The sequence below is a fragment of the Ammospiza caudacuta genome, chromosome 1 (assembly GCF_027887145.1).
Source record: "Ammospiza caudacuta isolate bAmmCau1 chromosome 1, bAmmCau1.pri, whole genome shotgun sequence".
Lineage (NCBI taxonomy): Eukaryota > Metazoa > Chordata > Aves > Passeriformes > Passerellidae > Ammospiza > Ammospiza caudacuta.
The window spans coordinates 52,771,547-52,788,249 of record NC_080593.1 but is presented as its reverse complement, the minus strand read 5'-3'; the positions used below and the strand labels follow the sequence as shown (position 1 = coordinate 52,788,249).

Here is a 16,703-nt window from a genome sequence, read left to right as displayed (position 1 = left end):
CTGGTGGAGTGCTGGGAACACAAGCCCTATCAGGAACAGAGCTGGGGTTGTTTGGCCTGGAGAAATGGAGACTCAGATACAACCTTATCACTCTCCACAACTATGTGAAAGGTGGCTGTAGTCAGGTGGGGGGTTGGTCTCTCTCTCCAGGCATCAGCTGACAGAACCAGAGGACACAGTCTTAAGATGTGCCAAAGGAAATTTAGGTTGGATGTTAGGAAGAAGTTTTGTACTGAAAGAGTGATAAAGTACTGGAATCATCTGCCCGGGGGAGGTGGTGGAGTCACCATCCCTGGATGTGTTTAAAAGAAGATTGGATATGGCACTCAGTGTCATGGTATAGTTGAGGTGGTGTTAGGGCATGGCTTGGACTCGATGATCTCAAATGTCTCTTCAAACCCAGTGATTCTGTGATTCTGTGAGCCCCACTAACAGTGGCCATAGGCCAGCACTCTTGCCAGGCGCTGGCGCAGATCAAGGTAGGCTTGCATCGCCTGGGAGTGGGCAGTTGGATCCTGTGCCAGACCGTGGAAGAGGTTGGGTGGCCTAGCCCTTAGTACATCTGGGGGCAGCCTGATCTCCTCTGGAAGCTTCTGGTTGCCCACAATAAAATGCTCCAGGTGTTTCTCTTCCAGAGATACACGCAGCTGCTCCAGAGCATCTGAGAGCTGAAGCAGGAAGTGTCTCCTTTGCCACTGTGACACTGGTACCGTGTGCAGCAGGCGCATGACAATGGTCTTGATGGAATGGATGGAAAAGTCCTTGCGCGCAAGAACATGGGCAAGGAGCTGCAGGCATTTAAGGTGCGAGCTGTCCTGGGGGGCCTCCCTGGCCATGTGCCTGAAGAACTTTGTCTCTGCCACAGCATAGCTCTCAGGCCACATTGTGCTTGGGGTGCGGGGCCCTCGATACCGGCTGCTGATAAAGATGTCTGAGGCGAGTCGCCGCACCCCAAACAGCACCTTAACCTGGAAGCTTTCTTGGCTGTTGGTCAGCCTGAGGTTGCAGGAGCGTTTGGAGGGCAGCAGCACTAAATGCCAACTGCGTGACTGGGGCAAGCGCTGCCAGCTTGCTCCCACCAGTGTGCAGAACCAGTGGACAGTTTTCTTGACGTCAAGGTAGGAGTCGGTGCACAGCGTGTCTAGGAGGTTGGGCTGCTGAGTCATCCTCCTGATCACGTCAGGGTGGTGCTGGAAGCACAGCATGTTCATACCCTGGTACTCTGTCGGGCACCTGCACTCCAGCTCCACACGGACACGGAAGTTCCTGCCAGGCTTCTGCTGGTCAGTGTCACGCTCCAGGTGGAAGAGGTGGCCTAGGGGAGGAGTCAGGGCTACAAGCACCTGGTACACAACTTCCTCCTCACGGGCAGTCCAACCTTCAAAGGCACTGCCAATACCAATGGCTTGTTGCAGCACCGGGTAGAAAGTCCTACTCAAGGCACGCCTAAGGACAGTTAGGAAATTGTCTATAAGGGCCATTGTCCTGTTGCAGCCTGTCTGCAGGTCCTGTACAGGCCACTGTATGCGCTCGTCTAGAAGCCATCTCAGATCATATGCCCATGTCTCATCCTCTTCCTCTTCCTCCTTCTCCTTTTCTTTCTTCTCCTCACCACTGATCTCTGCCTCACAACTTCTTTTCCTCCACATAAACCATACGGCCAAGAGAAGAACCAAGAGCCCAGCAAATGCCCAGACCTGCCAGGGCTGCAACGCAGACCTGAGCAGGTCTCTCCAGGATGTGCCACTCTGCATCAGCACGAGCTGCTTCACCTCCCGCTCCAGCTGAATCCTCTCCTGTTCCTGGAACTTCACCTGCAGCTCCATTCGCAGACGCATCACCTCATCCAAAACATCATCTATGGGCTGCGGGTACTGGACTACACTTAGCAAGAACAAGAGCCACAATACCCAGGGCGCCATGGTCTGCAGGAGGATGGAGAGAAGGCCTTGAGGGGAGCGGGGAGGGAGGCAGCTGGCAGGGGGGGCAGCAGGGACAGGAATCCCAGTGATCTGAGGGTGGGAAAGACAGGGCCCCAGACAGCTGGGGGCAGGAAGGCCTGTCCCACTGCCCCAGCAGCAACAGCAGCACTGTACCATGGCCAAGGCTCTGCCATGAGGGGCTGTCCCTGCATGCAGAGGGAGAACCTAGCCTTGGGTGCAGCATTTCTGCCCTGGCCGTTGTCCCCAGCATGGCCTCCCTGCCACATGTGCACTCACCGCTTGCCCGAGCAATAGAGGGCCAGTGTTACCTGCTTCTAGGTAACCTGCTTCTAGGACCTGTTCTAGCTGCCCCCATTGTGACACGTCCCCATGATGTCACAAGTGCCACAGCACATCACAACCCAGCCAACTCCACTCCCCACCCCAGCTCAGCCACTCAATATGGCCCTGGTGTACTGGTTAAGGCTGCTTTTGAGTGAACCTTCTTCAAAGAACTTCCTTTGGTCTTTCTTTTGTCTTTCTTACCAGCTGCCTCCATTGGCGATCTCATAGATATCCATGTTGGAAGGCACCCTTGGGGATCATTGAGTCTAAGTCTTGACTCCATACTGGTTGAGCTACCCATAAATCTCTGCATCATCGAGGTTGAAAAAGTCCCTGAAGATCACACAGTTCAACTGCAAACTTAACACTGTCTACTCCACCAATCAGTCAGGTCCCCAAATGCCATATACGCATGACTTCTAAACCTTTCTGAGGGTGGTGACTCAGCCATTGCCCTAGGCAGCCTGTTTCCAAGCTTGATATACTTTTTGTTGAAGAAATATTTCCTAGAGATCCAATCTAAATCTCCTGTGGCACAGCTTGAGATCATTTCCTCTGGTCATATTGTTTGTTCCCTGGGCTAATATGATAAACCCCACTTAGCTACAACCTCCCTTCAGGGACCATCTGCATCTGTCAGGTACAGATGGTCCCTGAGCTGAGCTGTGAAACCAGCTCCTCCCAGAGGAGAGAAAGGTGCTGCTTTTATGCTGTGGTTGCCATGATAAAATGCCAGTAGGAAAAAAAGGGTTCTCGGTGGTCAGAAGTTTCAGGCTGCCAGGAAATATTTCCATGCAAGGAGAACCTTTCTGCCAAGTACATCAACTAAGGGAATCCATACCCTTCCAAGCAGAAGGAAAAATCATCACTCTCCTTGTAGCAAATGTGAAGGTTTGGAGTGAAAGTCAGTGCTGGAATGTGCCAGGATATCCATGTGGATTTCACTAACCTGCAAGGCCAGACTGTGAAGATGGGATCCCAGAAGCCAAGAAATGCCTTCTTGCTCTGGGGCCTTCCATGGCACTGGCAGCACATGTGAGAGCCCTTCCTCATCCTTTGCCTTCAGGAAGGCCCCAGTTTGGGCAAAGCCTGAATTCCCCAGCTCTCCTGCTCATGACCTCAGGCTCACCAAGACTGTTTGGTCTCAGCCCAGGCAAGAGCAGAAAGAAGCCCTCTCCTGGCTTTGTAGGCCCCAGAGATGAGCAAAGATGAGGAGTGTGCCAGAAGAGGCCATCAGCACTGCACAACAGTTTCTCTCAGCTGTAATTCACAGAAAATTTAAACACTAAAGTTATGGTTTGGGGTTTGTGTTGTGTTTTCTGTGGAGCCTTTTCCCCCACAGGAAAACCTGTGACATTTTCCATGTTGCATTCCTGGATTTGAATGGTCCACTCTCGGTGCTGCCTAGATCAAACTCAAAATTGTTCCTTTGCCCCTGTCTCTTCTCTGTTATGCAATGCCATTTCAAGGGGTGGGTGGGTAACACCATTTCTCTTTTCTCATCTTGTGCTGGGGAACTGGGAACTTGGGAGAGCCGCCAATCGCCCTCCCCTGCCCCAGCTTGACCCTAAAAGGTTTCTGCAGTAGGGTAACATGGTCATGTTGCCAGTGGCTCCAGCTGCCAGCACCAGTGGCAGAGCCCAAATTCGACCACTGCAGGAGCTCTCTGCCCCCCATCTTGTCCAGATCTGGAGCTCATTTAAATGTTGGGGATTTTATGTAGCTGCCTGAATAAATAAACAATCCTATGGCAAAGGGAGATTGAGGCTGTAATTTAGGGATCAAACAGCAGGTAGGGACAGGACTGGTTTAAGGTAACTACAGGTGTCATAGAAAGAGGTGGTTGTGCCATCCTGTTTGGCTGTGTGCTGTGCCACTTCCATTAGTTTTGGGATCTGATTCATTTGGAAAGAAGGTGGGGTTTTATTTTTTCTCTTTATTTTTTTTTTTAATTGACAAGATTAATTATGAGACTGAACAGGTCCCACATCCTGTAGATTATATGGCTGTACAAATAGGAGCACCGTTCCTGAATCCAAGGGCTCTGAGTTACATCTGCCTCTAATCACTCCCATATGCATTCTTTTGCATGTTCTGCTATGCGTTAAGGTTTCCTATCACGTGCTAATTGATTCATTACTTTGTCCTAAGCATGCAGTCACATGCTAGTCATTAACTGTCCCATATGTTAAACTCATTATGTATAAGCTTAAATATTGTCTCTCCGGGGCCGCCAATCCTCTTTTATGTAATACCACATGTATGTTGAAGACCTTCAGACTTTAAACTTCCTGCTCATTAGTTTTGTGTATGATTTGTCAGTTACATTTTGGAGCTCTTCCTTATTTCAGTTGTGCAACAACTGTAATTAAAGCTGCTGAGGCATAATATGTGTTTTAGCACTTACTAGAGGGGATGGAAAGAGTTATTTGAAACAACCAGCACAGTAATGGCAACACAAACTCTCTGTGGAGTTCAAGTTATGTTAGACCATATAAGTTTTGCAATAGTTAAAACTTCATAACTGGCTCAGAAAATGTCACTCTAGCAAACAAAATGTAGCTGGGAGGAGGCTGAGTTCCTGTAATGTTTCTGATGAGGAAATTCACAGGTCAGAAATGAGAAAATATGGAAAGAAGGGTGTGTCACTCAACATCCCAACCTGCAGAATTTTAGAATAATGACTTTCAAGAATTCAGGGATGCACTGGATTTTTAATTTCTATAGGAAGAAGATGGGCTTCTTTTGGTGTTACTACTTTACACAGCACACTACTTGTTTCTGGTAAGATTTACCAGAAACAAGTTGACTTGAGCACACTTGTGTGCAAAAAATAAAAGAAGGTTCTTCAGAGGTATTTCTACTGTATGTTTGAGATGAGAGGGTACAGAATTTTATCCTTTGTACCTGTAGTCCCAATGTAACACAGTTTTAGGTTCTACAATATGAATGCCGACCATCATCTTGGTGTAGAAAGATCTGTGGAATTCAGACCAGCCTCATTTCATACATTGTTCATTGCAGGAACTACTGGCTTGGGGGGAAATATCTGTACCTTCACTGGCTTTTATCTTCCAAGTCCGAAAAGGAGCAGCTGAAAGTCCTGTTTCATGTAGATAAGAAATGGCAAGTAAAGAGGCTGGGAGTAAGAGCTTGGCAAAAGGTGTCTTTCCTAGGAAAAGCTAGTGCTTATGCATAGTATGTTGTCTGCCAGGAAGCAATCCCAGTAGAAAAGGAGGCAAACAGTCTTGAGTAAGAACTTGTTGAACACCTGGCCTGGGCTGTCCTAGCAGCTGCTCTCTGCATGCGTCCTGCTTGGGCAAAGCCAGCACAGAGTGATTTCTTTCCCACTTGGCACTCTTGAAATTCCCAATGTATTGAGTACAGATTCGTCCTGCAACTTAAACCCTATGGCTGCAGCTGGGCAGACACCAGCACTGCTGAAGTACCAGTGTCTGCAAACCACCGCAGGAGTGGGCTCTGGGAGTGTCTGGCTGGGGTTGTTGCCCCTAACATGGACTCCTTACCTGGTGTGCAATGCCAATTCACACACAGAGGAGAGGAATCTCTATTTCTTTATTCTAGTTTGTGCAAAGTAAGGAGCTAGGTGGTAACCCACAAAACACTAGCTCCCTCATCACCAAAACTTTGCATTATTTATATGTTTTAGCAAACAAAAGTATCAGTATTCATTGGCTAGAAGTTGCATAGTTCTCTCATTAATTTGTATTATATCTTAGCTCAGTTTGGTCAGAGCGTGGTGCCAATAACACCAAGGTTGTAGGTTCAATCCCCATATGGGTCACTCACTTCAGAACTGGACCTCTTGATCCTTGTGGGTCCCTCCCAGTTCTGAATATTCTGTAATTTTAGTGGTTAGGTGATTCTCTCACTTATGTTAATTACTCCACATGTTCAGTCTCATTCTCCTCTTGAGTCAGTGGGTTTCTAGACTTCATGGCCCATGAGTGTTTTCACTCTCCCCCTGCCAAAATCACTTTTCACCCAGTTGGCACTTTAGACGGATGAGTTGCCCCTGTTTATTCGTCCTTTTGGCCCTACCTTGGGTGTTCTGCCAAGCACCCTTGTGGTCTGTTACTTCAGTATTCCATTGTAACTGATTTCAATACATATATAATCCTAAATTCCTTTTTCCCCATTCTTTCTCAACGGCTGCAGCTACTGAGGCATATTAAGTGTACAAACAGGGTTTACTGATATGTAGTTTATCAGTATGGAAACCAAACATCACAGGGACCGCTGCGCTTAACCGGGGGGGGGGGGGGGGGGGGGGGGTTAGTCCCCATGGAGGTGCTGGCCCCTGGCTAGCCCCGTGCAGCTTTCTGGCTGTTTCCTGAGAGGAAGCTCCCAGCCTGAGCGCCTGCCCCAGCTGCCTCCGGCTTCAGCCCGCCCCTGCAATCCCTATTGGATTCCCGGCCGAGGGGGTGTTGCCGCCGCGGCAGGGACGGGCGTGCGGGCGCTGATATGCCGCGGCTGCGGAGCGTTGTATAAGAAGGAGCTGCAGGGAGCGGAAGAGAATTAGACGGGACCACGTTTCTCTTCTGTGAGCTGGAGAGGTTAGTGGCTACTACTTAATCCCTGCTAGCTGTAATTAGGATTTGGAAGCAGGCCTTTCGATTTCTGTTCCTCGCCTCCCCGGGATTGCCCGTCAGCGGCGTTTCCCCCTCGATTGTGGAGGATTGGGGGAGTCCTGCGAGTCACGTTGTCCTGGCTGCTCCAAAGACACCCTCCGCACCAAGGGGGACGGGCCGCCACCTGGGGAGGGGGAAGCAGCGAGAAAGGGAAAAAGGGAAAAGCCCTTGGTTTGGAATAATGTCCAGGTGCAAATGAAGCCTGTAAATGATGTGGAAGTACCCAAGTAGCATCTTCGAGTGTCCAGGGCACTGCATGGTGAGAGTGTGAGAGGTCATGTAAAACCTTTCATATAAACTGGACTTCTTTTTAGGAGTGCTGAGCTTCCTTCCAATCCTGTGAAAATCCACGTTTACTGTAGCTATTTGATGCTCCCTTCTGAAACACCGGACCATCAACTAGGCTGTACCTCTGTTTACCCATGTGTAAAGTGAGAATGAGAATGTTTTCCTTCCGTAAAGGAGCGTGGTGGGGCCATATTTCAGACAGCTTTTGGTGGGAGAAAGGTGATTTTTGTGTTCTCGGATATGGTACAGAATGCGTGCATAACACACGTTGACACTTCATTTCTTTATGTTCTAGTCACAGTTATCACTTATCTCTAGGTAAAAAGAACAAAAAAGGTGTATCAAGGGCTCAATCTATGCACAGTGAAAAGACAAGCTCAGCCTTTATATAACTCCTGTCATCCTGCTGAACTTTTGTGTTGGAGCTTGTTAAAAAACCCCAAACAACTAATGCTAATTTGGGCAACAGTTTAATGAACTGATTTTGTGTGAAGCCATTTTTTTCCAATTCCTTGCATTGATTTGCCAAATTAATTTTTGTGGAATAAAGATAGTCTTTCAGCTGTTGGATCTATGGTTACAGATGTGAACACAGAATGATATTGTGCCAAAAATCAATAGCATAGTGTTTGAACATGTTTCTGACATTTGTGTTGATAAATGAGAAAATGGAGCCAAATTTGTTTAAATAATGTAAATCCAACTTGAAGTTTAATCTTTATAATATAAAGACCAATGGGTTAATATTTTCAGAGTATATAAGAAAGCCTTAGTTAGTCTTACTAAAAACTGTCACAAGCAGTGCATACCACTTAGAAAGTAATTATTAATAATTATATTATAACTAAATATTATTAATATTATAATAATTGATAGTAAAATACTTTGCAATTTCTTACTGTTGGATCAGGAAACTTCCCTTATTTGGGAGTGCTGATTTTTTGGGACTCCTCTTCCTGGTCAAGAAACTTTTTTACTGATAGAAATCTCTCAGTTTCTTCAGAGAGTGAACTGAGTTACTGTTTGTGAAGAGCAGGAGTTTAATTCAATGAAGTATGGTTTGTGTTATTCTTGATGGACTGCCAGTGCTTATTCTGTAGAGCTAAAAAGGAGACTCAGCCTTTGTAATTTTCAACTTCTTAGTGCCCTCATTATTTTCCCAGTTGTGCTGACTGGATGTTTCAACACCCACTCCTCACTCCCCAAACCCAATGACCCAAAAAGACAACTGCATTTAGGTCTAAGCAACTTAATTTTAAATGTCAAAGGGCAGACTTGTTTTCTTGTTTGTTTTTCTTTTGTCATGAAGAATATCTGCTGTATCCACAGACTCTGAAAATCAAGCTCAGCAGAAGAACAGGACTGCTTTGCTCTCTGGACTAAAAATTAACTGGCATCGTCAAAACAAGTGAAGATAAATGGATAAATTAATGGTCCAGTTTTCAAATTAAAATGGGAATAATTTTCTGTCTTACACCATGGTGTCAGGACTTCAGTAAGATGCAGGACTAGAACGCACATTGGCATTTTTGCTTTTCAGTGATGACTCTGAGTCACCTGAGTTTGATCCATTTTGTAGAGGGAATATTGTACTCTGTGTTGTGCAGATTAGTTGTAGGAAGCTTCAGAGGGTGTTTGCCATTACCACTACTGTGGTCCACTGAAGCTGTCTCTGCACTGCCATCCTTGGCTAGGTAAGCAGAGTCAGGCAACAGGAGATAAAACTAAATAAAGTTAGGAGGAAGTGGAGAAGCTAACAGAGTTTGGATGGATGTGGTAGTAGGACAATAATGCCCTGAGGAAGGAGTTCCTGTGTTTTACACAGTGGTACAGCAACATCAATGCATGCAGGATTATGGGTAACTTTCACCTCGAATTTTCAGGCAACCATAGATTTTTCTGAAACTTGCAGGTAGAGCTCAGTGTGTTAAGATAACATACACTGTGCTCATAGTGCACCTTATTAAGTGAGGCATTAAAAAGGTTTCTTCACTGAGTAGGGAAGCAGTGGGGCTTAGGAAAGAAGAACAGTCTGAAGGTCAAGACATTCTTGCAGTTTAATCCTATAGTAAAAAAAAAAAAAAAACCCACCCAAAATCAACAAAACCCCACTCTGGATAATCTGTTCCCTGTTGTAACTTAGCAGAACAAAGGTTGCTGAGGAGCTGGCCTTGAACCTTGGCAAATGTTCTCATGCCTGTAAAGCCAAAGTGTGGGATTTAGATCTTAAACCTTATAAAATAAGTGCAACTGTAATAAAAAGATAAATTTACATTTGACTTGTTTCCTCTCTACTGTCTAAGCACAAAGAGCTTTGGCTTCTTGTCTAACTGAACTTAAGTGTTTCTTAGACTAATGTTTGCAACTCGGAGATCTACTGTGCTAATTAGAAAACATTGCAGAAAACCCACCTGACTGCGAAAGATAATGAAATGCAATTGCTAATCCTGTTCCTCCAGATGAGTACAACCCACCACTTTAACAACATGAGTTGAACAATTAGCATAAAATAGATTTCTACTTATTGAATTTTTTTTTTCCTTATCATGGCTTTATTAACCAGTTAAAAGGAGCCTGTTTGTGGCAGCTAATGCTCCTGTTGTAGTAACTATCCTAAATACTAAATTAAAAGCTGCACAACACCGGCTAATAAAATGAGAGGTTCTCATGGCTCAGGTAATGTTACTGTGTTTATTAACTTTCCCTCTCAGTGAAATGTGTAGGTACAAAGTCATCTTTATCATCTAATCATTACCTCTGTTCTGTGAATGAGAAGAGAGAAAAGCCATCAGAAAGAGCATGGATTATTGAATGATCCCCAAATAACAGAAAGGAAGTAGTAGTACAGGATGTGAGGGGTAAGCTGAGACCACAGTCATTCTAGTGACAACGTCATGGGTGATTCTTTGCTGTGCTGGCAGCAATGCAGCTTTGTGACCCTTTCTGTTGCTAGGGAAAGCAGCCCTTAGTCGGTATTTACTGTCTTTTGCAGGCTCTGACACGGATTAGCAGCAGACTGGTTAGTCTGTTATTTGGTGATGAACACAGAGTAGCTTGCTCGTACTTGTCTTTGGAGTAATTAGCTGATTTTTCTCAGACAGCACAATTATGTGCGGCTGGAGTGGGATCAGCAAGTTGGTAGAGATCTCTCTGTGCTTAGTGTTTGGTCTTGGTGACAGAAGATACAAATGTATGAAGGGTTGAAGTGGGGGGGATTGTAGTTTGTTTATTTGTTTTGGTTTTGTTTTTGCCATTAAATCAGATTAATAACATTTGAATGGAGATGGCAGATTAATTCCTTGTTTTTGTCTTCCTCCAAAGCTTTGATTCTTTAGTGGCAAAAATCTGTGAAGAACTCAGATACTCAGATTGGAACATGGATAAGGAGGAATTCTGTACTGTTGATAATTCACTGTTAAGTGTTGAGGCATGGTACACTTCTGGCATTGGAGGGCATCATGGGCTTAGTCTGCTTTCATTCTTGTTCAGTAAGACTGAGGTAGGCCTGGTTTTTGGTAAGTATAGAATACTTGGATTTGAAGTCCTGGAGGGCAGTATCTGTTAAAAACAGTCCCAAGGCATCTGAGATGTCTCAGGTTTGTCATCCAGAAGTCAGGATAACCAATCCCAGCAGTCATGCTTGCCCTAGGAAATGTGTTTTTCATTTGGAATTTTTTTTAAGTCTACTTTATATTTACTTACTTGCTTAGAGAAGTGAAATAGCTATCCATATATTTCACCCGATATTTGCAAATTAGGATGTACTGCCTGTTCTTATATGCCTGGCATCTGAAATAAGACCTTAAGGCTGAGGGTTCTTGAATAAATATTTTCAAAATAAATAGGTCATTTGCCTGACTCTACTTGCTGTTCAAAAAGAATGGTCTTCTGTGATGTGTTTCCAACCCAGTCCTTCTTGAGTAGGTCCTGGTGACAGCCTGACCTAGTAATATTAACAATAGAGATATAATGAAGATATAGCAAAAGAACCATAAAAATACCTCTATTATATGATAAAATAAAGGGGGCTTAAAGTGTCTGGTCCTTTGTTTTAGTGTAGATAAGAGCTTCCTTTCTCCTCTTGCCCTGCAAGCAGGGGATGTGGCCATGTGATTCTCTGGCTGCTCCGAGCCCAGTTTTTCTGATAAGGTTTCCTCAGAAAGGATACTGCTTTCAAGGACACAACCTTAATTCCCTGGTATCTTTTGAAGAGGGCTGAATTTTGCACCAGGGAGATGTATGAGGCACCTTTGTTCCTTTTTTTTTTTTTTTTTGTGTTCATGTACTCAGGCAGAGAGAGCACCTTTCAGAAACAACTGCTGGTCTGCTGCATGTTACCCATCCCTGTTGCTTGGGATAGCCAGACCTTCCCACCATCAGATGGCCTGTAATATCAGGAACAAAATTTTCCTCTCTTTAAACACAGGAGGGAAACTCCTCCTATCCTAGGTGCTCTTAAGTTACCAACTCCTAAAGAGGTGTGAAGGTGTGGATAACTCCAGGGTTCAAGTTTCTTTTGGTTAAATGACTACTAAATGAGATGGCAACTCTTCATCTTTTGCCCATGAGATCTCATACAGCCATACTGACAGATGGCCTTTTTCATCAAGAGAAACATTATGAGCAGGAAGAACTGATGAAGTTGCCAAGTCGCTCTCCATCATATTTGGAAAGTCATGGCAATCAGGTGAAGGCCCCAGTGACTGGAAGAAGGGAAACATCACACTCGTATCAGAGGGGTTGGACTTGATGATCTTTAAAGGTTCCTTTCAACCCGAACCATTCTGCTGTTCTAAGAAAAAGAAGTGCAAAGTACATTCCTTTGCTATGTGCTCGTGATTATTATTTTTATTATCCGGCTCCTACATGATCTTATTTTTGCTTATATGCCTAGCTGGAATAAACTTTCCTATTCCAGACTGCAGAACAAATCCATCAGGAGGAAAAGCCATCCAGCCTTATAGCAAGTGTAGTCAAATGGCTTGTGGTCTCTTGAGTTTGACTCAAGCTGTTATTTGGCCACACTATTATATTCTTTGTCCAACTCAGTTTGGTCCTAAACAAAACCAGTGGGATGGATTATTGCAGACAGTTTTCATCCACATTTTCTGAGCTGCTGAGGTTCTGCTTTTGCCTTTGTACTCAAGTCTGACCGTGGGAAGAAAGAACAGGTATTTAGTATCCAATGTCCAAGATGGGCCTCTATAAAAGAGTGACAGCTTACAGATGCCCACCTGCACTGTGTTTATCATATTAATGTAAGGTTCTTTGGTTTTCCATTTCTAATGATAAATAAAGAAACTTTGTGTTTAAAACTGGTTTTGTGGAAGGGCCACAGTCATGCCTGAGATGGCTTAAATAATAAATATTAAACTCACAGTCTTCTTTCCCAGAACCTCAAGATGCTTTCTTGAGTTTAATTAGCAGAAGGTAAGGAGGGAAGAAGGGATTTAGACATTTTAAAAAGGAGCAAGGCTGAATAAAGTAATGAACAGGGTTGCTGTGACATTTTAGAATTGCATTTATGTTACTATTGGCAGCGCAGGATGGTGGTAGTTCATGTCCACTCTCTTCAGAACTTAGTGGCCTCTTTGGGTGTTTAAAGGAATGGTGCGGTTAAGGACATGAACTTGAGGTGGGGACAAAGCTCTTCTCTTACAAGAGTAACTGTTAAATCATTTCACCAGAATATTGCAGAAAAAATGAGATGGGTACAGTCTAGTAAAATCAGGGGAAAAGAGATAAATGTTTGCATTATATTTAAAATGGAAGCATTCATTCCTGGAAATCTTTTACTTCCATGATCCAGTTATTTCTCTGCCTCTTTTAAAAGGTATATTTCCCTCTTCCAGTGCCCAGAGTATTGTCTGCTCCTGAACCTTCGCAAGAGCTGTTTCAGCTATTTCAAAATTAGGTGCTTGTGCAGATCCTGCCTGTGATAGGATATTATCCATTTTATAACAATTACAGTTGTTATAAAGTAATAGTCCACATTGATTTGGCAGAGGAAAGAAGAGTGATACTGGGTTCTCTTATCCCAGTTACATGGCCATGCTGGTTCTGAGTAAGTTGTGTATTTAAAATACTCCTCTGAACAGACAGCTTCACTAAACTTTCTGGCTCACATCTTTGAAGGCAGACTGTAAGGAAATAAAGAAGGCAGAGGTGGTATTTAAGTCTATCACCCAATTATAGTTATTTTTACTCAGATCTTTGGAGCGGCTCTTTGAAGTTGCCAGCAGCTTCACTGGTCCCGAACTGATGAGGTTTAACAAAGTATGTAGAAGCTGTGATGCCATTAATATCCCGGCACAATCCATCCTGTACCCTTCTTCAGCTAGTGGCACTGTGTGAACTCAATCATCAAGTTAGTTTATAATTTTTTATGAGTTTTGTATTCATTGTGCATTCATGTTCAGGAACTGAAATATATGTTCATCTTCCTTTAGACATATTTTAAATGTAGGTAGCTTTGGAGTGGCTTTAGCTGTGTAGAGTCTTCTGCTTTGCTTGAAGTTGAACCAATCTGATGACATTTTTTTGGGGTCCTTTTGGAGACTTTATGGAACAATAAATCTGGTGATGGTGAATCTGTCAAGAGGCAGAATATTGTAAATAGGAACCAATTTGTAGGTCGTCCTTTTGCTTGTTCATTAACGCTGAGCATGTCAGGTTCTACCTTGTCATGCTTGAAGATTCAGATTTTGGCATGCTCTGAGCTCACCAACGGTACAAACCAAAACTAGTGGTGTTTTAGCTATCTTCTTGGCATATAAAACTACATGTCTTCTTGCAGGAATCACAGAGTAAATTGTGTGGGTAGACCTAGGAATTGGGAGATGTGGGGTTAGCTTTTGCATAGTTATACACAAGTAAAGCATTGTTCTTCCTAAAACACTTTGCATGGATCCTAATGTGCAGTTGCAGTACTGTGGGAAATATGCTTTTAGAGGTTTTGTGTAACCTTAATGTATTTTTTTTTTTTTACCTTTTTATCAGGTTTTCGGTAAGATACAAATACCCCCTCTAGTGGCTGATAACCTCGTAAAAAGTGTTTGCTTTCTCAGGACAAATTTAACAGATGAGTAGCACTTTGCAACTACTTGACTGTTAAAGCACATCGAATTGTAGACTAACTCTTCAAGACAGAGAGGCTGGCCTTTGTGATTCTTAACTGTTGTGTTGCCCATAAAGATGAAAAATACCGAGCTCTAAAGTTAGGAGGGAGTAACTGCAATCATTAGTCTCCATTCAAAACCTTCTGGTTTTCCCTGCTCTCAAGAAATGTATGACATTGATAGATTTCCAAAAGATAAGGGGAATGGAGAGCAACCATTGCATTTTGCAGACCCTACTGAGTGGTAGACTGATAAAATGACAGATGTGATAGGGCATAGTTAAGATTACAACATTATGCGAAAGTTTATCTATTTCCTAAGTTTTTTCAATCTAGTTATTAATGAAAAAAATTTTACATTTTAGAAGGGTTAACATTAATTTTTTTTCTCTGGGTTAGGGTTTGAGGAAGTCCATTAAAAAAAGTACACTTGTCTGACTAGCTAAATTCTGTGTGTGTAGTGTTATCTTGAAGAGAGTATGAGGCAGGCCTTCAGTGATATGAATTGCTATCATGCTAGCAATGCAGGCAGAGGGTTTCATCAGTCATGGTAAGCAGTGTCTTTGTAGTGACTGCAGTGTGTAGTAGGAGTCCTTTTTTCATTTGGGGAACTCTCAAAATAGCTCAGCTGTTAGAGATCTGGGATGCAGTGACCTTTAGTGGACTGGAAGATAGTATTATCTATTGGCTTGAGTCCATAAGGATATTAAAAGAACATTCTTGTAGCTGGATATGTGTTTTGTTCTTGTGCATCTTAATACTACAGTCAACAGCAAGAGATCTTTCTTAATGGGCTTGTAGGAGTATTCTCATTGAGATCAATGGGATTACTTGTGATTAAAGCTAGGCAAGCATATAATTCCTTTTCGGATTTGGTTTTCAGATTAATTTTAACAACAAGAGAAGGAAAAGAAACCTATAGTTTTGTTGTTTGTTGTAGGGCATTGTTTTATGTAGACATTTCAGTGCAAACTTCATTTATAGTCATATTTTCTAGATGTCTGATCTGTGTGGGATTTCCTGTCATGAAGAAGAGAGGTTGTAATAATACCTACTTCTCACTTTGCACTTATTGCCAGTAGATCTGAGAGTGCTTTACAGAAGAAAGAGGTTCCCACTGTTCTGGAACTGGGGACTGATAGGGAAAGGGGGTGTGATTTGCTTGCCTTGGGTCAACCAGTGAACTTCTGTGAAAAAGTAAGGGTACAGCCTGGAAATACAGCTTTCCTGCTTCTGCCCAGCACAGCTCTGCATTCTTCAGGCCCTCTGAAGGAGAAAGAGCTTGTAGAAAGGACTGCAGTAATTGGCAGGAAAATATAGGGGCAGATGTAGTAAGTGAGAAAATATTTCAGAACGTTTTCCTGTATTTGTTCGTCATCCCTTTCAGTTGTGTTATAGCAAAAGGTTGGAAGCCTCTTCTGACATCAGAGTTTATCTGCAAAGCACTTATCAGTCTATCAGTGAGGTGGAGAAGCCTCTTCTCTGTAGGTGGCACAGCCAAACCAAAATGAGCAGTGTAAGTGAGGGAAGGGAATGGGCTGAGTGCGATTCTTGGGCATGTCTCATGGGCTGTCCTGTCACCTGCACCTCTTGTGATTAGCTGTGAGCAGAAGTGAAGGTATGGATAAATAGTTCTCCAATTTATTTAAAAAAATCCCAAAACATGAAAAGCACTCAATTTTAAACAGTGTAAGAGTAAGCACAAAACTTTGTATGAAATAGGTGTTTAAGCAGTCTCAGTAATTAGTGTTCAGACACTTAGCTGTGCAGTACTCTGGGGCTTCATTGCTCTGGGGAAGCTGGGGGACATGGTTCATAGTCCCCAGGAACCTGGCAGAGTTCAGCTTCATGACAGTTTCAGTGCTTTTGCAGATGTTAGTCAAAAATGTGAAGGATGTTTCATGCTCTTTTTCCGTTTTTTTGAGTTAGTATCATTTTTAGCTTCATTCGGGGTTATTTTCTCAGGCACAGATTGGTAGTGTAGCAAAACTGTTGTCTGGTCACCTGGAAAATTAGGATCTGTGAATCACTGATAGGTCCAAAACGCTCCATTTTCCTGAATGGACTTTACTGCAAAATAATTGCTTGTTGCTTGTTAAAATTCTCTTTCCCTCTCCCTCTCCTCTCCTCATCAAATTCACTTTCAAAAACTGTTATAGAACAGTAAAGCCTGAAAGAAGTTTTGAGGACATTTTGTGGCTTTCTTTGCTTTAGGCATATGCTAATTAGCCACATAAAAGCAGTCTTTTGCTTAAAAAATAGCTGTGATGAGGCTGCAGTTATATGCAATTGTTTATTTACCCACTAGAAATTTCACAATTTCACAATTCAGTCCAGAGCAGTTCCTGGAAACTTATTATAAGTAACAGTTTAATTTTT

General features: G+C 43.3%; 2 protein-coding genes across 3 annotated transcripts in view; one reads left to right on the top strand and one right to left on the bottom strand.

The window, feature by feature from the left end:
• Positions 1 to 428: 428 nt before the first annotated feature.
• On the bottom strand, positions 429 to 1,880 carry LOC131568365 (inositol 1,4,5-trisphosphate receptor-interacting protein-like 1). The gene has a single exon (XM_058820411.1). The coding sequence runs from the start codon at positions 1,836 to 1,838 to the stop codon at positions 429 to 431; it is 1,410 nt and encodes a 469-aa protein (XP_058676394.1). The 5' UTR covers positions 1,839 to 1,880.
• Positions 1,881 to 6,670: 4,790 nt separating this feature from the next.
• BLVRA (biliverdin reductase A) overlaps positions 6,671 to 16,703 on the top strand; it is a 32,373-nt gene continuing 22,340 nt past the window's right edge. The window contains exon 1 of one of the 2 annotated variants that reach the window (XM_058812977.1): positions 6,671 to 6,844. The gene's annotated coding sequence lies outside the window, so the exon portion shown is untranslated. The remainder of the gene's footprint in view (positions 6,845 to 16,703) is intronic. The other variant, XM_058812969.1, reaches the window with a different exon arrangement.

What these genes read in the sequence shown, in the direction of transcription:
- LOC131568365 (XM_058820411.1), bottom strand. Translation starts at nt 1,838, where the DNA reads ATGCGTCTGCGAATGGAGCTGCAGGTGAAGTTCCAGGAACAGGAGAGG.